The sequence below is a fragment of the Echinops telfairi genome, unplaced genomic scaffold (assembly GCF_000313985.2).
Source record: "Echinops telfairi isolate 266 unplaced genomic scaffold, ASM31398v2 ScPeMD7_14;HRSCAF=57, whole genome shotgun sequence".
In the NCBI taxonomy this organism is placed as follows: domain Eukaryota; kingdom Metazoa; phylum Chordata; class Mammalia; order Afrosoricida; family Tenrecidae; genus Echinops; species Echinops telfairi.
The window spans coordinates 6,500,712-6,524,010 of record NW_022103911.1 but is presented as its reverse complement, the minus strand read 5'-3'; the positions used below and the strand labels follow the sequence as shown (position 1 = coordinate 6,524,010).

The 23,299-nt window shown below is 39.9% G+C and overlaps 2 protein-coding genes and 1 pseudogene across 2 annotated transcripts in view; all 3 read right to left on the bottom strand.

The window, feature by feature from the left end:
• Window positions 1-5,913, bottom strand: part of SLC25A31 (solute carrier family 25 member 31) — a 45,727-nt gene extending 39,814 nt beyond the window's left edge. Inside the window, exon 1 of the mRNA XM_004711859.2 lies at window positions 5,607-5,913. Within this exon, the coding sequence (XP_004711916.1) occupies window positions 5,607-5,841 (235 nt within the window). The 5' untranslated portion in view covers window positions 5,842-5,913. The remainder of the gene's footprint in view (window positions 1-5,606) is intronic.
• A 6,003-nt stretch (window positions 5,914-11,916) lies between these two features.
• The window catches only part of INTU (inturned planar cell polarity protein), a 98,118-nt gene continuing 86,735 nt past the window's right edge, over window positions 11,917-23,299 (bottom strand). The window contains exons 13-15 of the mRNA XM_030884786.2: window positions 19,771-19,960; window positions 13,667-13,824; window positions 11,917-12,247 (exon numbers count right to left, since the gene is read on the bottom strand). Of these exons, the coding sequence (XP_030740646.1) occupies window positions 12,136-12,247; window positions 13,667-13,824; window positions 19,771-19,960 (460 nt within the window). The 3' untranslated portion in view covers window positions 11,917-12,135. The remainder of the gene's footprint in view (window positions 12,248-13,666; window positions 13,825-19,770; window positions 19,961-23,299) is intronic.
• LOC115868593 lies at window positions 14,414-18,028 on the bottom strand (annotated as a pseudogene).

The following is a 23,299-nucleotide window of genomic DNA, read 5'->3' as shown; positions in this document are numbered from 1 at the left end:
AATTCTACCTTACAAATCTGGCTAGACCAGATGATGTACACTGGTACAGATAGGAACTGGAAACACAAGGAATCCAGGGTGGATGATCCCTTCAGGACCAGTGGTGAGAATGGCGATACCCGGAGGGTGCAGTGGAAAGGGGGAACCAATTATAGAGATCTACATATAATCTCCTCCTGGGGGACGGACAACAGAAAAGTGGGTGAAGGGAGACGTCAGACGGTGTAAGATATGAGGAAGGGGGCAGCGGGGAGGGAGGGGGAAAATGAGGAGGTGATGTCAGGGGCTTACGTGGAGAGCAAATATTTTGAGATTGATGAGGTAATGAATGTACAAATGTGCTTTATACAATTATGTATGGATTGTGATGAGTTGTATGAGCCCGCAATAAAATTATTTTAAAAAATGACAATGCATTTGACCTTCATAAAGAATAAAGGACTCTATAATACAACGGGATCTCATAGATCCCTTTAAAAGGCGTTATTTATAATCTTTAAAAGAATTTTAATTAAAAAGGTATGTACATATGCAAAATTTGCTTAGTAAAAAAGCATAGGATACCAACATTTTATCTCTGGTGACTTTAGCAGTGATTTTTTCCCCCCTTTTGCATCTCTATATATTCTAATTTTCTAATATTACACACATATTACCTGTGTAATAAATTTTTAAAAGTAATAAAAAGTGTATGTACAAAATTGGAAGGTCATAAAACCAATTATAAAAATAAATCTTTAAGAACAGTATTAAGCTCAGTCCAGAATGAGCAAATAAAACCTTATGAAAATATAAAGGACAGTTAGCAGGTGTTTAAAGTTATAGTCAGAGCCAGTATGGAGATATTAGGTAGCAAGGAAAAAAATAGAGTAAATTAAGAAACAATGAAAGAGTATATAGTTATGCCTTTTTAAGGTGATGTCTGTTAGACTCATTCCGAATTTTTAAATAATAGAAAGATATCAGTAAACTGAGAGGAATTATGAAAGACAAATTGCAGAACACTTGAGATGGGCATATATCTTGACGTTCAATAAAGGGAGATAAACTAAATTTCAGAAAATATATTGCTAATAAAATTTGAGAATGATTTAACACAGTGAGTCCTAATCCTATATGGCTCAAGTTCTCTATATAATATTTTATAATGCATCATTATCCACAAATAAAATTCTGACAATTACTTATTCACCAATGGGGAGGGAGAATCTCTATAATGGCTTCACTACTACGTAAAATGCTAACGGAAAAGAACTTAAAATATACTAGGCATATCAAAGTAAGTAAATATGAGTCATAACCACACCATAAAACCAAATCAGCAGCTGTCAAGTTGATTCTAACGTGTAGAAGACCCACAGAAGTGCCCTCAGACTTTCCAAGGCTATTGGGTGAAGTGTTGGCCCACAAACCTCAAGGCTGGTAGTTCAAATCCACCAGCCATTTCTTGGGGGAAATACAAAGTTATTTGCTCCAGGAAAGATTTACAGCCTTGGAAAAACCCCAAGAGGCAGTTCTGTTCTGCTCTATAGGGTTGCTATGAGCTATAATCAACTCTGTGGTTGTGCGGGGATCTTTATAGAAGCATACTGCCATGTCTTTCACCCACAGAGCAATTGTTGGGTTTGAACCAACTTTTCAGTTAGCAGTTGAATTCTTAACTACTGTACCACCAGTGGCTCCCTAACATAAATATGGAGCACAGCCATACCTTAAGAGACAATAAGCAGCGGCTTGCCTCTACTTATGATCAACATTTAGGATACACACTGACAATTTGAAAAAAGGTTTAATAAATATATCTTGCACATATATACGTGCAATTATTATAAACGCAATAGTTATAAATGGAGATATAGGTGCTGATTACAAATATCACAGTAGAGTTGCAGACATGCACTTTCAAAATGGTAAACACTGCGGAGCAAAGTTCTCAACAAAATACGTATACTCTGTTTTCAATTTACAAGGTATCTGTAATCTTGGGAATCAATACCTATAAAGCTATGTCCCAAATAGTTTGGGTTGATAACCAAATCAGTTAGGTTTTATGTTTGGATCCTCACAAACAGGTTTTTCTGCTATGACATGGGGGATCTGAAATTTATTCAGGTTGCAGAACAAGTCTGTATTTTCAGGACTAGCATGTGCATGACAGAATGTTTAGCATTCTTGACCTATCGCTGCAATTTAGGATTGTGGGAAAATTCCATTATCTTTCAATTCTTATTCAGAAAAATTTTGAAGCCCCCTTACATCTTTTTTCCCCATTTTATTGGGGGCTCTTACAACTTGTTACAAAGTATACATCAATTGTATCTGACATATTAGTACATATATGCCATCGTTCTTTTCTATACATTTACTTTCCATTGAACCCTTGGGATCAGCTCCTCCTTTTTTCCTTCCCTCCTCCACCCGCCTCACCCAAACCTCATGGTCCCGATAGATTGTAGATTGTTAATTATTTTCAAATCACTCTGACTGCTATCTCCCTTCCCTTCTGGTTTCTGTTGTTCTTCCCCGACTGGGGGTGTGGCTATATGCTATTCATTGCGATTGGTGCTCCCCTCCCTCCCCACTTTTTCCTCCCTTCCCCTACCCTTTTGATATCTCTATTCTCATTCCTGTACTTGGGTTCCGTGTGTTGTGAGTTTTATTTTTTGCCTATACCTATGTACATGCTCCCGTCTAGTCTAGAATGGGAGATGGCATTGATAGTGGGGGTGGTAGGGGTGAGGAGGCCTCCAGGAAACAGAGGTATACTGCGTGATCCATTTGAGTTCTACTGCACCCTGATTGACTCACCCCCTCCCTGTGACCCCTGTGAGGGGATGCTCCATTGTCCATAGATGGGTGTCCCCTTACATCTTTATGGTGATTAATATACTTGGTGACTAACCCAAAAGTTGGAGGTTTGACTCCACCTACAAGTGCCTTGGAAGAAAGGGCTGTCAGTCTGCTTCTGAAAAACGACTCGTTGAAAACTTTACATAGCTCTACTCTGACGCACATGAAGTCACTAAGAGTCAGAACTCACTTGAGAGCAACTGATTTACCTTTGTGGTAAACAAAAAATTCCTCCAAGTTTCCAAAAATGCCCCTAGATGGCAATATTATCCCTGTTGCAAATAGTAAAAGATGGGGTGGCGGGGGAGTACTGCTAACCATAAAGATGGATGGCAGTTTGAATGGACTAGCTGCCTCAGGGAGAAAGACTGTCATTCGGCTTCCAAAAGGATTACATTCTTAGAAACCTTATGGGACAGTTCTACTTGGTCCTAGAGGATTGCTATGAGTTGGAATTGGCTCCACAGTACTGAGTTTGTAAGATTCTATGTAATATGGTGTATTCTAACAAGAACCTGTGCATAAGAACAGGAAGCACCTTCTTAAAGTTCCTGCTGTCTTAGCAGGCAAAACCAGAACACTAACTTATAAGAGTCACATTGTTAAGTATCGGGAAAAAAATAAAAAACCTACAATGTAAGTTAATTGGATCAATAGGAAGACCTCCAACGAGATGGACCGGTGCCCTGGCTGCAACAATGGGCTCAAACGTAATAATTGTGAGGATGGCCCCCAAACTGCACAGGGTTGCTTTGAGTTAGCACTGACTCGAGGGCTTTTAACAACATCTGAATGAGAAAAAAAAATAGAGTTTGGATTCTTGTGTTTAACATTACCAGATTAAATATTTAGAGTGGATGATCTAATAATAAAGAGGCCCATAGCTCTCTGACAAGGTCTTAAGACACAAGCTAAAGTGAAAGGTACTAAGTTTTCTTATAAAAACCTCAGGGGAAATGGGGAAGCTAGCTCTGATAAAATGAATGGGCTTGGGAGGACTGAAATATCTGAGCTCAGCTTCAAGACTGGCATTCTAAATTTACACTTTTGATTATGCTTTAAGATTCTAATTCTGCTCCTATATACATTATATACCAGGCCAGGAAGTAGTGTGCCCACAATCCCAAAGAGAATGCTTTATGGGAGAAGAACCTACCTGGAAGAATCCCTGGAGTGGTTATGTAAAGGTCTGCTAACTGCAAAGTCACCAGTTTGAAACCACCAGTGGCTCTGCGGAAGAACGACAGAGCTTTCTGCTCCCTTAGAGTCTCGAAAACCCACCAGGGCAGGTCTAGCCTGTTCTACAGGATTGCTATGAATTGGCATTGACTCGATGGCACTGAGTTTGGTCTTTTGAGACTTTGACTTACCTGGGAGGAGCCCTGCTGGCGGAGGACTGCTAATCTCTGGGCTGTTGCTGTGGTTTAAACCCAACATCTTCTCAGAGGGAGAAAGTTGAGGCTATCTGCTCTGCAGCTGTACTTCCTTAGAAACCCTATATAGAGTCACTAGGATTCGAAATAGACTGGATGACAGTTTGCTTTTAATGAGCTGAAATTACAGGTAGTGGGTCTGGTTTTATTATGGGTGGATTAAAGGTTTCTGATCAATTTACCCTCGCTTTAAAAGCATTCTGCACCCAGATGGCCTTCAATATTTCACAAAGCATTTTCATTACTCAATCTTTACAAGTACTTCAGTATTAATATGAATAATCACACAATGAAAAATTATCAAAAACTTATAGATATGATCATTATTAATGGATTTCCCCCCTCAAACTCCAATATAGTTTGGGTGAGACTGGGGTATTGGTGGCAGTGTCCAAGCTTGCAAGGGCACCCACCTAGTAGGTGAAACTGCTGTTAATATCTTTAAATTTTGTTATTTTTGTGGTCATGAGTAGTTTACATTAATTTTGATTTTAAAAGTAATTATATTAACATATTATTTCTCTTGATTACTGAGTCTTCTGGTGCTTCCTAAAAATTTCATGCAATATAAAATATTATTTAATATTATCCCACTAGATGGGATTGTACAATAGAATTGTATGAGAATGGATATATTGGATTGTGTAAAATATGCCCCCAAACCCACAACTATTATGTAAAAAAAAAAGGAAAAAAAAAGAACACCGTTCCTGGGGGGTATGGTGGGGGAGGGATGGGACAAAGAGAAACTGATAGCAAGGAGTTAAAGAATGAAACTGATTGTGGTAGCAATTGTACAATGCTGCTTGATGTGATTGAACTATGGAATGTTATATTTATAAGAGCTCCCAATGGATTAAATAAATAATTTTTAAAAAGTGAGTCCGTCGCTTGCGTTAGCCTATGCCCTGGTCTTCTAGTTCTCAAGAATAAGCAGAAACCTCTTCTCACTAAATAGGCACCAAGGAAGGCGCTGGCAGGCGTCAATGCGTCCATCTTGGTACTCTTAAAATACACCATTTCAACACGGAAGTATCTTAAAGCACGGGTTATAACTAAGCGCCTAATAGCATCTCCCTCAAGCCTTAAAGGCCACCGCCTTGACTTCTGAAGCAGGCACGGACCCCCAAGGCGATACGCAGAGACGGGGTTACGGGTAGGCCTTCAAAGCTGCTGGAAAGCCCAGCGCGCCTGGATTAAGACGGACTTTCCGAAGGTGAAGGAGGAAACGCATGCCCCCTGCCCCCCCCCTCCCCCGCGCCGCCATGGCGCCCCGCCTCCCCACCCCCACTGCGGAAAGCTGGTGCTCGGTGTCGTCCGTACCTTGCTCCCGAGGGATGCGCACCAGGCAGTCGATCATGCCTTTGTACTGCGCCTCGGGTTTGATCTGCTTGGACGATGCCTGCACCTGCAGCAGCAGCTTCACCCGCTCGATGGGCGCCACTGCTGTCTTGGACACGGCGGCCGCGACACCGCCTGCGAGCAGGTCCCTCCCGAAAGACTTGGGGTCAAACAGCCGCGTGTCCTTTCCCTTCTTCTTCCCAGGCTCACGCTGCATGGTGGGCAACAAACTTCAGTCTTGACCGCCGAAGTTCAAAACCGTGAGCGCGTGAGGGCACCCGAAGGACCTCAGAAAACCGCTTCACTTCTTACTGGCGGGAAAGGCGCGCAGGACGTCGGGACACCAGCGCGTAAGGGCGGGAGAGTGGGAGGCTGCAAGAGCTGCGCAGGCGCCTCCAACGGCCTCCTCCTGACGTCAGCGTGCTGCACGTGACTCCCGGCCACGTGACTGCCGGTGCGCAGGCGCTTAGGCACATCTCACTGTGGGCGCTGGGAGCCGGTGAGCTTCGAAGAGGGCCTGGAGCCCATGGGTTCTGGCCAAACCGAGCTAATATGTATGAAGAAATTTAGCAGCGGAAACAAGGGCGCTCTAGTGGCATTAAAGCAATAGTGTGATATTAACCAAGGAGTCTCAGTGGCAATAGTGGGTTTGGGCTTCCGAACCACAAGGTTAGCAGTTTGACCCTAAATCCACCCAAACCAAAAACCACTGCCATCAACTCAGTTCCAACCCATTGTGAATTTACAGGATGCAGAGTTGCCCCTTTCGGTTTCAAGGCTATAAATCTTTAGTGGAATAGAAAGCCTCATCTTTGGTCCCCAGAGCTGAACTGAGTAACGAGTTTAACAGCAAGTCAGCAGCCTAATGGGTCACAAATGCATTGTTACCTCGGCTCCGCCCTAAACTCCAGTATCATTTAAAAAATTTTAAAAGCACACGACTTCACTCCCTCCCTCTTTAAATGTGCAGAATTATTAATATAAATTAAATACAGGCCAAAGAGTAGTGTGAGCAAATTATGCAATGAGGGTACAATTTCCTGACGTGATTTTAATGTGTGTGAATGAAAATCAATAATCTATAGCAGTGGTCCTCAAACTTTTTGTAGTCCTTTTCACCCATAAAATTATTGAAGACTATAAAGCAGCTTATGTTATAATGTAGGTATATACACACACACACACATATATAACAAATTTATTTTCATTGAGTTGATCCTGACACACACATACTACAGGGCCAACCATCAGCAAAACTAAACAAAAAGTAAGAAGACAAATGACCACTTACATTTACCATATGAGAAATTATGGTAAAAATTTAAATATTAAGAATTATTATAAACACATTACCTGCTAAGTATTTAAAAACATAACTTTTTCAAAACAAAGGTGAGAAGAGTAGTATTGTTTTATATTTTTGAAACTCTACAGCTTAAAAGGCAGATTCACATAACTATTTGCACTCATTCTGTTGGAGAATCTCGTCAGGCAGCTTCTGGTGCAGTTTCAGGCATCAAACACCCAGAGCAAAAAATCGTATCAATGTGAATGAGGGGGAAGGTGGAGTGGAGACCCAAAACCCATCTTTAGACAATTGGATATCTCCTTACATAAGGGTCACAAGAAGAGATGAGCCAGTCAGGGAGCAGTACAGCACTGATTAAATATACAACTTTTCTCTAGTTCTTTAATGCTTCCTCCCACCTACTGTAATGATCCCAATTCTACCTTACAAATCTGGCTAGACCAGAGCATGTAAACTGGTACAGATAAGGGAATCTGTACTGCACCCTGACGAGATTCTCCAACAGAATGAGTGCAATAGTTATGTGAATCTTGACTGGGTTTTCAGTCTGCCTCTACTGTACTGCTGCTGTCAGGTTAATCTTTCTAAAGCAATCATATGAATCATTATTTTTAGGTCTAAAAACTTGGTTGCCTCACGATGACTTTTCAAGTCTATGACTTGAAAACCCTTAGTTAAAATTCATTGCTGAGTTCAAGAAACAATTGGCTTTTTATCTGCAAAAATCTTAAGAAATGAAAGGCTTCTGTACCCAGTGAGAGCTTAAAGCATTAACAAGCACACAATGAAATATAAGGGAGGGTGTGGGTGTGGATGTTGCTTGAGTCACACTCAGATAAGCTGTCTTTTTAAGATGCCAAAAAGGTCAAAAGGAACCATCTATTTATTTCGGGGGACCATAATTTTCTCTAAGGATAGAAAAACAGAGATCCTGCTGCTCCCCTGGAAAATTTCTTCCTTTCCCTCAAATGTAACTGACATTGTTGACAGTTGACAATGATCACAGCGTATCATTATTCGATATCATCAATCTCCTTTGTCATGCATTGCTATAGACAGAAAAAAGTGAAAATGCCTTCTCTGAAATGTATTTTTTTTAAATTAAGAGCTCTGAATCATCTCAATTGATCAGTTGAAGCCGTTAATTTTAATATACTGCACTGTATTTACTAATATAAGGAAAAGGATTCTAGTGATTTATATGTTGATAACATAAATATACAGTCTCAGTACATTTTCACTGTTCCCTATACTTTTTTTACAAGTCAGTATGGTTAGCTTCTCTGCTAAACCTAATTATGGGGTCACTTCATTGAACTTTTCTCGGGTCAGCTGTGGCAGTTACATAATCTCCTGTCAACTTCAGAAGAGCTGGAATCTAGCCTGTCAATCTGGTCACAGCCAATGAGGCCTCTGTGTGTGACTGGCCTATCTTCCTCCCTAGAGGGGGGACACATTCTCTCTCCTTCGTCTTCCTGCTGACAAGACACATGGAGCTACACTGATGGAACCAGAACTTTGAAGCTGGAGGAGCCACATGGAGACCCATGCCAGCGCTGAGATGCTTCCACCACCACTGGATCCACAAGACTTTTCACCGACTGGCCTGTGATCTTCCTGAATTTGGTGTCATTGAATGTGTTGTGTGACACTGAAGAGTAATTTATAGACTGGTATCAGACATATGGGCTAATATCGGACTTAGGGACTTGATCTGGACTGGGCTGGGATGTTTTCTCAATATACAATTGCTCTTTTAAATAAAACTCTTTCTTATACACATGAGTGTCTATAAATTTGTTTCTCTAGTCAACCTTGACTAACACAGTAGCCAACTACAAGGTCAACCTAAGCCCTACACTTCATATCCTCTTTTCTTGTTTGATTCCAAGTTCCCCCTTGGCATTTATCATATGCTTAATTAGCTTTTTTATGGCCTATCTGGTTATCTGTGGTCTATAAGTTTCCCAAGGGCACGAAATTTTCAGCTATTTTGTTCATTGCTGTATCCCCAGTGCCCAGAACAGTGCTTGGCACAGAGTGAAAATTAAAACAATATTTGTTAGATGAATGCACGAAAAATAAAATACAATTACAAACCAATTTCCAAATCATCTTTATTAAAAACTATCCAGTAGTATAAAAATATTTTCAGTTATATTCAATATAGTAATACAACTCTGCAAAATAAAATAACCTCACAGTTAGTGTATGAATTAAAGTACTAATAACATTTAATAAGTTATTTAAAATATCCAAAGTATAAATCCTTATTTTAAAAAAGTGTTTAACCGGTTTAATGTTAAATAATTTTTCCCAGCTTCTTTCCAACATTATATATAGTAGCAGGAATGGGCAGCCTGACACCTTGGCTTTCAACAAATGGACATTTAATAAAAATAATAATAAATGCTAATATTTCGATAGCCCTTAAATGTGCCAGGCACTATTTAGAGGGAACTTGCATAAATGAACAAGTAATTGTTCACAATACTATTAAGAATGTTCAAAAAAGACAAAACTAGTAAGTTAATTTTCATCTTTTCCTGATTTGTATTAGGAATAATAAAAACAAACAAAAACAGACATTGTATATTTACTATCTTGCCAGTATACATTATCATCAACTGTCCAGTCCTGTGACATAGGTAAGAAATATTCTCTACAACTTCACAAAAGCAAAAAGCTAAAGACAGGAGAAACCTTCAAATGTAATCTTTTGGGTGTGTTTTTCAGATCAAGATATATGATGGTAATAAGGCAGTACTTAATATATATATTTTAATGTTAGTTTTACTGTCTTTGACACTTTGTAGTCTTTGGTGAAAGGGATCATTGCTAGATGCTTAAGAACGTTTCCATATCTGCCAAAGCATGTCTCTGGGGCATCTGCAATGTTACTTCTTTTTACTTAATACAATGACAGGCACTCATTATTTAATAATTGTATTAACCTACTTTTAGATCTGTTGACTTGGAACAGTAGGAAGTTAACTACTTTAATATCTATTTCGAAATGAAAATCAAGGTAATAATGTTTTGTTTATTTCTTTAAAATATGTCTCTGCAATACAACTACAATCTAGTGAATGATTTTTCCATTTTCCCCCCAAAACCGTTTTATTGGGATCTAACACAGAAATTGCACGATTTTCCCTTTTAAAAGATCATTGGGCTGTTTTGCACATGTTATCAGGAGACACCAGTCCCTAGAGAAAGACGTCAATCAATTGAGGAGTAGGGCAGAGCAAAAGAGAAAGGCTCTCAAGGAGATGGACTGACATCGTGGCTGCGGCAAAGGGCTCAGGCCCAGGCCCAGGTGTGAGGGTGGTGCAGGACTGGGCAGTGGTTTGTGCTGTTGCGGACTGGGCCGCTGTCGGCTGGAACTGCCTCAATGGCACTAACAACAGTCCATTTTATCTTTTCTTATTTACTGCAGTGATTGTCTTATGATTCTTTAATATTAGGAAAGTATTTAGATAGACTAAAATTTCATTAAATGAAATCAAAATTGTCCATTGTGATAAAATCCCAAATTGTACTTCAATCTGTCTAAAAATATGAAGAGACTGATTACCTGGATTTTATTAATAATTCTCAGTATTAAAAATAGCTCAGAGTATTCTAGGGACACATCCATACATTTGAATACTCTGAGCTATTTTTAAAGACTTTTAAACAAAGTCTCTTAATACACACACATCAGCTGTCCTAAGAAAGCAGTCAAAAGGCTATCATCTGACTTAATGGAATATTCCAAGTCATTTTTCATAACACTTCAAGAATAAAGGTTTCTCGTCCTGACCCCAATAGCATTGTGGGCCAGCGCTATAATTAAGGCCCACAGGTTACTTATGAGTCAAGTATACAGAGATAATACATGGAAAAACCTGGATAAAAAATTTTTAAGATGGTGACAAGAAGGATAACAGTGTTTCTTTTAAAACCAAAACTAAATGAAAGCACACACTATATTCTGCAGTGAGTTCTGACCACGCCTGAGGGTCTCCATTTGAGGCAGCAGAGATTGGAGACTGCCTTTGGATGTACTCATAACTTGCATTCCAAATCTCTAAGTCCTGAAGAAGAAACAACCGAGTGCTGTATACTCTCTGGGGCATCTAAGCCTGCCGGAAGAGCTCTTAGGTAAATATCAACGGAGAAGGCAGCACTTGTTAAGATCTTTTCTGAGTGTTTCTCTTTTAGGGAAACCCAATATACAACAATCTGCATTTATTAGGAAAAATTAGAATTTTACAAAAGGAAACTGCCAAAGTTTTCAGTGTTTTAAATGTAATTTGATAAAAAAATTTTCACACAATTTTCATAAAATTCATCAACTATATAAAATATATATGGTTTATCTGAATGTATTTAAGAAAAAGAATAACAATGAAAACTCATGAACAAGCAGCTTAAGCAATATATCCTAGTCAAAAGAAAGCTTACTTAAAAAGAGTAAAGGCAATCAAATACGTATTTTTTAAGTTTAATTTTTATCTCCTCGTCCGATCCCAATTTGAGGTATCTATGATAAAAATATTTGAGCTGCTAAGAAATGTAGACACAAGTGGGCAAAGAAAGTTTCAGAAAGTTCAATGCAATCATCTTACTTTTATACATGGAAACTTTGAGCTCAGGGAGGTAAAAAGACTTGCTCGTAGTCACAGTGCTAATCAGTTCCATACCTGGCCACCTCCTCCCAATTTCATGATTCTTTCACTGCCAGGTATAATAGTCATGAAAAAAATATACAACAGATTGAGTATTTTTCCAAGCTAAGTGTTTCTTACATCAATTTTACATAAAACACAACATTATTTCAAACTAGTCAATAAATTAGTTATAAGCCAAAATGGTCATAAATTAATGCTTTCTTCATATATTTCTGATCAAGTCTTTTCAAAAAAACCTCGCAATATTACTGTATATACTCGTGTATAAACCGAGTCTTTTTCAGCACATTTTTAATGTAGTCTTTGTGGTAAAATTAGGTGCTTTGGCTGATATTCGAGACGGCTTATACTTGAGTATATACGGTATATAAAATTTAGTGTATGAAACAGAAACAGCATCTCATCTTAATATTTAATACTAACAGTGAAAAGGAGCTCAAACTTATCCGCTTTGTGTATCGATTTTGGCAGTTCCAAAACTATATGGTGCTCCACGCTGCTGCAGCTCTGCCGCAGGAACACACAGTTACAAGATTAATCCAGAGAACAGTTTAAAAGCCAGTTCGATGGCAATTTCTGTCACCGAGTCATGAAAACAGACGTACAGTTCCTGAGGTTTAGGGCGAAGAAAGAGTCGCCTGTAGAGGAAAGGGAGAGCATCTTAGAAACGAACCGCCTCCACCACACCCCGCAACGGATTTGATTTGCTTTTAAAAGAACAGGAGGCAATTGAGAAGTCATTCATCTAAATCCAGGTGAAATTCACCTCGGCTTAATGCTAAATGAATTACTTTATACCTTAGATGAATTGGTTTCATTGTTCTAGAGTATAAAAATCGTCCTTTCCAGTAATCATTACCATACCCTCAGTTGTTTTTACAACATTACATTTAGTCAGTAACGTCGATAGTGTAACATAATTTTAAAGACACAGATTTTTGAACATTTTTATTGCTATTCATATTTTTAGGATTCGTATTTAAATATTAAATATCATTTACTATATCAATCATATTCAGAATTCATAAGTTATCTAGAATTTATATATAAATCATTACATAGCCACGTAAACACATATGTGAGGGGTACCTAAAATAAACCGGAACAAAGCTCCGCTGGACAGAGCTTTCATAGTGCGCCTACCTACCCCCAAGTGAGCAGGAGTGGAATCGCAGATTTGACAACTGTATTACGTGTAATGGAGAGTACTTTGAAGGCGATAAGGTTGCTTTGTTAAAAAAAATACATAGCTTTGGGAAAAAATAAAATAAAATTCCAGGATTTTTGGGTAGCCCCTCGTATATAGATCTTACTACAAGTATATAATATATTTGAGCATAAATCATATTTCTTCTGCTAGATGTAAGATTTTTGAAAGCAATGATCACTTGCATGAAATTAAAGAAATGGTCATTTCTTGATCTTTGTATTGGTCACATCACACACCCCATCATATTTTGTCAGGCACAACTCCATTCACTAAATTGTTATAAATGTATCAATTGACCATTAATGTTCTAGATGCTGTTTACAGAAACCGATCTTATTTTTGACTAAATGAAGCTGAGTACAGCAAGACAATAAAGAGAGAAAATAAACATAAACGGATGATCTAACATCATCGCACGCAGCAGGAATAGCAGAAGGGATTCTTCCGGGGCAATGGAGCTGGTACACAAGAACAGAGGCAGAGAGTGGCAGTGGATGGGGCAGAGTACAGCAGGGGCAGAGGAGGCAGGGGCTGGCAGTTTTGGGGAAGGAGGACAGAAAGGAAGGGAGAAAAGGAAGGAAACAAAGAGAAAAAGAAGGGAGGTAGGCAAAAACAGGAATAAAATGTTAAGAATGTTTCGTGTAGACTAATAAAATTTTGTAATATAATGGAATAACTTTTAAGTAGAAATATTTCAGAAGGATTTACAGGAGGTATTTACCAAATAAAATCTTAAATTTATTCAAATATTATGGTTAGGTTATTAATTCCATGCATATAGTTTACACTTGTTTCCTTCACTACTTTTCTGACAGTTCAGTTTTCAAAACATTTCCCTCCTACTTACCCTACTACCCAATAGGCCACGACCGGCGGTGCTTTTCTCTGATCTGTCCAGTTCTCAGGCGAACACTCAAACAGCACGCCGTGCTCTTTCACGGGGTTGAGAGAAGACGCTGCCTTTGTAGAATCGGCGTGATCCCGTCCAGTCCGTGCTTTCTTTTGCTGTGAATTGATATGCACTATGGAGATATTACTAGTATTATTTCAAAGATATTTTCACATCGACAAGGAGACTTCATAGAGTTTTGGGGAAAATCCCATTATCTTTTACTTCTCCTTTCCCGTGAGCAGGTGGCAGACCACATACAGATGGGAACCTATGGGTAATGCACGGGCAGTGCTGTTTTATTCATCGCGGGGGCATGTGTGCATGAGGATCAGACACCAGTGACATAGCACTCAAAAGCAAAACCGTGGCAGATTTGCTCTGGGAAACATGCTGTCTTACAACCACAGGTGACCCAGCACGAGGAGGCAGGGCAGGTTAGCAGCCTTCTTTGTTTGAGGCTCCCTGGCCAAACCGGGGGCTAATCATGCAATAACTGTGACAAGCACCCAGGATTACTAGAACTGGAAAGCATGTATTCACTGTTTCACAAGGAAAACTGAGAGACCCTATAAAAAGAAAAAAGTGCCTTCATTCTAATCTGATTAGATGCTCAAACTTTTAACCAAGGAATAATTCAGCTATTAAGAGCTGATTAAATTATAAAATATCTTTGTTTTTAATTAGTTCTACTACTATTTTTTATCATGTATTATCCATTGTAACCACTGTGTCTCGTTCTGAAGATTTCATAAGGGTTGGGCCAAAAATCAATCTCAATGTTCTCTGCATTCATGATTCTTCTTTTTATGAAGTGTTCCACTCTTTGGATGTGCCAGGAAGCACCAGAAGTTTTCTCAGGGAGGATGAGGCAGTAGTTTCAGTGCTTCATGAAGGTTTCTACGTGCTCTTTGGAATCTATCATCGTAGGAGTGTTTCAACTTCCAGTAGGCATCAGATGTAATGAGTAGAATTGGCAATCTCTGAAGTACAACTGTTTCAGTGCACCAATGAGAACACTGATGTCTTCATACATGTTCTCAGACATTGTCGCGCTCTCTGAGAAAGCCATCTTGACATCTTCAATTAGGTCACTATTTTCTGACTCAGGTTGTTGTCAGGTGCCATGGAGACAGTTTGCACTCAGAGCGACCCTAGGCCCAACAGCACGACACATCGACCGCCCTGCCCAATCCTCACAATTGTTATGTTCGAGCCCCCTGTGGAAGCTACTGTGTCGGTCAATCTTGTCAAGGGTCTTCCTCTTTTTTGCTGCTCCTCCACTTTATTAAGCATGATGTCCTTCTCCAGGGACTGGTCTCTCCTGACAAGGTGTCCAAAATACATGAGACAAAGTCTCGTCATCTGACTTTTTCTTCTGATAGTTTTATTGGCATATAATTCACATAATATAACAATTTAATAGTTCACTCATGTGGTAGTCACCTAATCTGGTGTCAATTTAAGGATTAAGAGTGTAGGGGTGGAGTCTGGGCTGTCAATCTGGAGATAGCCAATGAGACTTCTGTGTGGGCATGGCCTTCTCCTGAGAATTCTGGGAAATCTGGGACTTCCTCCTTGGAGGCAGAAGACACTTCTCTCTCTGCTACTCCCTGGGAGACATTGTAGAAGATAAGCCATGGACGCAATCAGACCTTGGAAGCCGGAGAAGCTACAGAGAGACGCCTGCCAGGGATGAGATGCTTACAATGCCACTGGATCCAAAGACTTTCTACCCACTGACTTGTGATTGTCCTGCATTTGGCTTCATTGCATGTGCTTTGTGAGTCTGAAGAGGACTTTATAGATTGGTATAGGACATATGGGCTAATATCAGACTTATGGCCTTGGACTGGTCTGGGTTAGGATGTTTTGTTAATGTACAACTGCTCTTGTATATAAACCTCTTCCTTATACACATGTGTGTTTATTAATTTGTTTCTATAGTCTACCTATACTAACACAATTCATATTAAGAAAAGTCGTACAATCATCACCCCAATAAATGTTTCTCCACTACCATACCCTCTGGCATGCCTGTAAGCAATTATTAATCCAGTTACTGTCTCTATATTTACATATCCTGGATTTCATATACAGAAATTCATAAGAAACACAAACAAGAAACAAACACGCAAAAAGAACAGTGACAAAATAAACAGAGAAAAAGCTCATTCACAATGACAGCAGAAAATCTTAAAAGTAGCCCTATTCAATACTTGTCAACATAAGAGATCACTGAAGATATGAGAGCTATAGAAATGTGTGGTGAAAAAACTAGATGGTGCCCACTATCAGAAAGAATAACATCTGGGGTCTTAAAGACTTATTTGAAACCAGTCACCATTTAAGTGAGATGTCAACTAAGTCCACACGGAAGAAGCACACCAGCCTGTGTGAAGCACACCAGCCTGTGTGATCGAAGGATAGTGAATAATAAAATCCAACTAGGAAGGAGGGAACAGTATCAGATCTTCAATTTTGAACACCTAGTTTGTAGAAGGCAAGTCCATTTGCAGGGTACCCCTAAGGATTAAGCATTCATTGAATCCCCTTTGACCATAGTACAGGGACGTGAATCACGTTGCTATCTGACAGAGAGCATTGTAAAGATGATTATGGCATATGTAGTTAGGTTAAAGTATAACACCCTATCATTCTCCCTTTTGACGCATCCTGGCTTTAAAAAAAACATCTGGCTGTACTTCTTCCATGACAGATTTGTTTGTTCTTTGGCAGGTCATGATACGTTCACTACTCTTTGCCAGCACAACAATTCAAGTGCAGATACTTGAGTTATTCCTTCAGAATCAGGACCTCTGGATTCAATTTCCCTGATGCACATTTTAACCACTATGGGGCCCTTAGGGTAATATGTTTTCATGAGTGTTATAAGGTCACATGTTTCAAATCTTTTGTGTGTGTGTGTGTGACCATCGTGGGACACTACTTATGAACATGCAAACCATAGTCTTCACATTTCATTCAGAGTAATTGGGCCCCACGTGAAGTTAGCACAACATGCACACCCTCTGAATGTATGGACCTTGGAATTGTGAACCTATTCATATTTTGGAGTTTGCTCATTTTCTTTCAAAGTTGCTTTTCTAAGAAGTGATGTCAATCTTTTGTCTGATACCACATCCTGATACCTTATCTGGTACTTTTCTCATGTGTCTCTTTCAAGACTAGCATATGTTTTTTGTATGCAGGCCCTCTGTTTATAGTTGTGTATCCTATGGGCTCATAAAGTGGGTTTATCATCATCTTGGAGTGCTCAATAATCCTCTGAAATGTCAACTTGTGGAACAGACTTCTTCAATAAAGTGTCCCTTGAGTCTCCCTGGGATCATTTTGTTAACAGCCTTACGTTAGTATTTACATTCTGTTATATTAGCAGTTTATAGGTCTGTCCTCCCCAGTAGATGATAGAGTTTTTCCTAGGGTAGAGGCAATAGCTATTCATTTTTGTATTTTTGAACAGAGCAGTGCAAGGCACATGCTGTTATTGTGAGAAGCTATCATAACGTCAGCACCTGGCTTATGGGCCCCAGGCATAATCTGAAGAAACATTTGCCAGTCTTGTACCATCCCTAGGATCGGTTGTGGTCTGAACTGCTGTAATTCATTGGGTTTTCACAGGTTGAGTTTCAGAAGCAGTTCTCTATGCCTTTCTTCCCACTCTGTCTTAGTTCAGAGCATCATCAAACCCTGTCTAGGATCATAGCAACATGCAAGTCCCTACAGACAGGGGGCGACTGTACATAAAGCACACTGGCAGAGAACTGAACCTGAGACTTCTGCATGGAAGGCAAGACTACTACTGTTCCCTAAACTCTACATTTCCCATTGATAAAAGGAGAGCCAAACAATGACTCATTTGGAACAACAGACTTTTTACAAGGCTCAGGCCCCAAACAGCAAAGTAATCCTTAGCTCTTTTCTTTATCTTATAACCTGTGTCTGATCCATCAATAAAACCCTTTGGCTTATCCTCCAAAATATATCCCGAATCCAAGACACCATCATCTTGTTCTACTTTTATAACTCCTTAAGTCTATGGTCCTTTCTTTCCCCAAACCAAGAAAACTCATGTCCCTTCCTTTGTCAATCTCCTCCAGAACGAAGTCCAAAGTTCTTATCAGGGTGTATCAGGTCATGCCATGACCTGAAGTCTCCCACCTTTGTGATCTCATCTCCTGGGTCCCCCCCACTCAGTCCACACCAATGCTCTTTGAGACTCCCGCTCCTGGGAGTATAGCTTCCAGACAGAACCTGCCTCGAGAGTCTCACTTCCTTCAGGTCTCTGTTGCTTGACATAATCAGAGGAGTCTTTTAAAATAGTAATCTCCACTTGTCATCCTTACCCTGTTTTACTATTCTTTTGACACTCAACCTACATGTGTTGTTATTTGCTAATTTTACTTGTCTTCCTACATTACAAGATAGAGTTCATGAAGGCAAGGATTATCTTGTTTGGTAGTGTATGGATTAGGTACTGGACCACTAACTACAAGGCCCGAGGTTCAAATTCAACAGCAGCTCCATGAGAGAATTTTTGTTGTTATAAGTCAGAGTTGACTATGGCAGTGATTTGGTTGTTTGGTCTACATCTACAGCCCCAGTGTCTGGAACATAGTAGGTACTTCAATATTTAATGCTGGGAAGGCTAATTTATATTGCTAAACATTATCATTCTTATAGAATCTACCAGTTATGTCAAACAGGGATGGAGATGCATAAAAACCCAGAGCACACTGGGGTATATTTTGCTGAAAATTAATTTATGATAGCTCAAAGAAGAAATCCTGTAAGGTAGAGAATTTTATTTCTGTTTGAGTCATAAGAAATGATATACTGTATATATATTCATGTGTAAGCCAAGTTTTTCAGCCTATTTTTTTATGCAGTTTTTGTGGCAAAATTAGGTGCCTCAGCTGATATTTGGGTCAGCTTATACTCGAGCATATATGGTAATTTTGCCTGCTCAATTTTATGGCTGAGGAAACAGGAGGAGTCAAGGCTGAACCCACAATTCTTTATTCTCTTTCACACAACTCTTTTCAAACTTTAATCTCAAACTTCACAAATTTGACATCCTGAATACATATATTACTGTATACATTATACTTGTCTCCAGAGAGTTTGTTTTTGTTTATAAAGATCTAACCAGTCACAAGTAAAGTAATTTCCAAGAAATTAATGTCTATCTGTCCCTGTCATAACAACAATATAATTGATATTTGAATTGCCTACAGAATCCCTACTTATGCAGCAGGTACAAATTTAAATGAAACTTCATCCTGGATTGAAAAACAAAAACCCAACCAATCAAGTGGCAAAGAACATTTTGGCAACAGTAATTTATCTGTTGTTGGATCTTAACTCAGTTGTGTTCCAAGATTCTCTAGGTTGCTGGTTGAATTCTTAAAAGAATTATCAGTTACTGTAGGAACCAACTGGGAGATATTAGTGATCAAATAATGGTAGAGTCACAAATATCAACTATGGGAAGTTAATTTATAGTACTTTTTTTTTAGTTAAAAGATCATTTTATTGGGGGCTCTTACAACTCTTATAACAATCCATACTGTACTCTAGTTTTTCGATGGGTCTCCCATTTCCTGAAAAAGGCTAATCAAGTGCTAGGCTGCTCACCAAAAGGTCATCGGTTCAATACCACCAGTGGCTCTGCAGGAGAAAGGTTTGACAATCTGCTTTTGTACAGATGACAGCCTTGGAAACCCTATGGACAGTTCGACTCTGGGCTATAGGGTCACTGTGAGTTGGAACTGACTTGACAGCAATGTTTGCTTCTCAACCCCCATCATTTCTGGAAATACTAATCCAGAACATTGAATTTAGTATTATGAAACAAAGTTTTAAAGTTAAGGATTGTCAGTATAATCGTTTTGGCATCCAAGTTAGATTGGGCAACTGAAAACAGGCTTAATTAAATGAAAATAATAATTCTTAGAACATATTGGCTAAAGAACTAGAGAGAATGTTCAGAGAACTGGAAGTGAAACTGTCAACAAACAATATTTATAGAAGTGCCTTACCTCTTCCACCAACGTCTGTTGGAAAATTGCATGGATGGAAAGACAACACTGATGGAAATTCCTTATTAGCTGAGGGTGGACAGAGCTGCTTAGTTGTGCCACCTCTTCATACGTAGGAGTAATAAAAATCCCTTGCATTGTTTCTAAAGCAACATAGTGGAAAAGTGTGTTCTCAGGACCAGATGTCAATCTTGAGGAGACAAAAAAAGAATAAATGTAAGTAAACATGATATTTTGAATTTTGTTGTTTTATTAAACTTTCATCTACAATATGATATTACTAATGAAATCAGGGAAAGGAAACTGGGCTATAAATTTAATTGAAGGTGAAGTGCAGGCTAGGGCAGTATGAATTCTCCTCAGGGAGCCAAATGCTACATGTTTTGCAAGGATAAATAAATACCAGTTCACTTGCAAGTCACCTCATCCTCATCCTCATCCTCCTTAGTAAACCTATGGAGGTTGTGCTACTCTATATAATAGGGTCTCTGTGAGTCAGAATGGACTTACTGGCAACATTTTTTATGATCAGAAAAAGTCCTCCCTTTTTCCTGGCCTTCAGCTTTCTTGAGGCCAGGGAAAGGGTGGAAAGGCAAGTATTGTACCTACAAATTCGCATACTTCTCTCATTCGAGAAAACGGACAGAACAGAAATTATTCTTTAAAAAGGAACCATTAATGATATTCCTTTATGGTTGGGTGTGGGGGAGGAGTGTTGAATTAATAGTTTTGTTATCTTTTAAAATATTTCTCTGAATTATAAACAATACAATGAGCAAGTTTATTTATTGAAAACCATAAACTCACCCAGTGTATATTAATGGAAAGTTTAAAATCCTCAAACAAGCAGTTACCCAACAGAAAAGTAAAAGATTTGCACAAAAACACACATAAAAGCAGATTTCTTCTTCAGGAAAAGGGCACTGTACAGTGGCACATCGACCCAGGGTAGTTCAGGTTAGGCTAGGAGTTGGAAGGCGATTACAGTAAACTAGGTGAGAAAAAATGGGTACAGGAACTAGGTGGAATATCAGTAAGGTTTAGATTGTTTCCAAAACTATTAGGATCCAGAATGGATAGGACTTGGTTTCTGAATAAAACATGTTGTACATGTTATTTTAAATATCACATATTTCACAAAAACATATACATACAAATCAGCAGTGTCTTACATCATGCTTTTAAAATTAACCACACAGCATGAACATCCTCCCTACTAATATGAGTAATAAATATACTATGTTAACACCTTTTAAAATAGGAGAGCCCATGATTCAAATCAGAAGCAAATTTATATATTTAAACCACTGTCCTGGAGAAAAACTTCCTTTTGCTAGAGACAGGGTGAAATATATAGAAAACATTATTTTTACATGACAAAAAATGAAGATAAATTGCAGAGCAGTAGTGCAGTGAAGTGACATTACTCAGTTTGGCTCTTCTACCCAGTCTTTGTAAATCCCAACAAATGATTGAATGGAGCATGCAAATAGGGTGTATGAGACTACCATGAAGAGACTGGTCAGTTCTACTATTCCACTAGGTATAAAGTGAGCCATCCATCCCCCAAAGAGGAACAGAGCATCTCACGACCACCAAGACTAAAGATTCATGAGAGCAGAGTTCTTCTGAAAGCTCTCTGAGGAGAAGTGGAGGTGGTGAAAGCATAAGACAGGGCTCCAGAACCAGTCAAGCCCAGTGCCTCTGGGCAGGAGGCAGGCTGCAGAGTGGGCTGCCCTCTGGGCATTTATAAGTGCTAAAGGAGCTTTGTAACATTTGCCCAAGAAGGACAGAGGCCAAGGGGCCATGTGGCTGGGAGGCTGAGGACCAGAGAGAAACAAGCCATAACTCAGACATTAGGAATGAGTATTTTGGCAAAGGTACAGCATAGCACCTACCAGCCATCTAGCAATAAGAAGCTCTAACTTGGGGTGACAGTGAGATGATGACATGGGGGTGGGGCAGGGCACTAACCCACCCAGGAGGAGAGTACTGGTTTTGTCACCACAGAATTAGGAGTGGGCATACAAACCCAGTACAGTGCACCAAACCATGAGGGCCAAGTGGCCACGTGGAGGAATGCATGAAAAGAGAGGGTTACAGGGCTGGCCCCAACCAGAGTCTAACTGACCCCCTCCCTAGAGAACAACACTAAACCTACAGGTTGAGGAGAGGGGCCACCATGCCACACCCACATGGAAGCAGACCAGGCATAAAGAAGAAAAAGGGACAGCGGGTCTGGACTCCATGCTGGCACACCAGGCCCTTAGGAGATGTCCTTACGGGGAGCTGCTGGGACACAGAGGGGACTGTGGGGCCGACAACAGGTGGTGTCATGTTGTCCCTACTGGAGCAGACTGCAACAGAGGACAATTCTGGGGTCTCATGGAGGGGAGGTAGTGTGGTCTGAACCCGCCACTGCTGGGCAAACCAAGATGGGAACATAACAGATCAGCAACTAGAGCAAAGCAAAGCTACGAAGCCTCTAGAGAGCCCCCCAAATGGACTTCAGGCCGGGAGGGGCAGCTCCTGGTGTTCCCCACGACAAGTGAGGAGATAGTCATGAAGGTGAGCCAACAGACCTGGAATTATGTATATTTCTTCTCCTTTTCTTATTTCCATCTTTTGTTTTCTTTTTGTTTGGTCGATGTCATAGTCGGTCTGCATACTTATATAAGATAGGCATGGGAAGGATGCCCGAGGAAAAAGCAGTGGGATTGACAGTCCCCGGGGGAACTGGCGGGAGAAGGTGGTGGAGGAAGGGTGCAGGGAGCAGGCAGCACCATAGACAGGGGAACAACTAGGGAAATAGAGTCAACAACAAGGAGGAGATAGAGATCCTAAGAGGAAGGTGGGGAAGGGGGAAGGTAAAAGGAAACAGAGGAAGGACCTAGGAAGCAAAGCAATGGATAGAAGTATAAGCATAGGTGTGTCCACATGTAAATACATTAATGCCACAAAAATAGAGGTATTGGCCTATGTACATATATTTATACGGCAATACCCTAGGGTCGTGGACGGACTTCGGGCCTCTGCTCATACCCTCCTTTAATACAAGAACACTTTGTTCTAAAAAAATCAGCATTCTGAGATGCTCATCCCCCCAACACAATTGCTGAAGACAAAATGGGTGCATAAGCAAATGTAGCGAAGAAGGCAGATGCTGCCCAGCTATTAAAAAGTATAGCATCTGGGGTCTTAAAGGCCTGAAGTTAAACAAGTGACCATTCAGCAAAGAAGCAACAAGCCCACACGGAAGAAGCACACTGCCATCATGATCATGAGGACCGGGTAACAGGCATCAGAAGACACATAACAAACAAAAACATATTGTTGAGAACAAGGGGGGTTGAGCAGAGATCCAAAGCCCATCTGTAGACAATGGAACAATCCCCCCACAGAGGGGCCACAGGGAAGGGATGAGTCAACCAGGGTGCAGTAAAGCATCGATGAAACACACAATATTCCTTTGGTTACTCGAGGCTTCCTTATCCCCCTCTATCATGACCCTAGGGCTGCTTCTCAATTC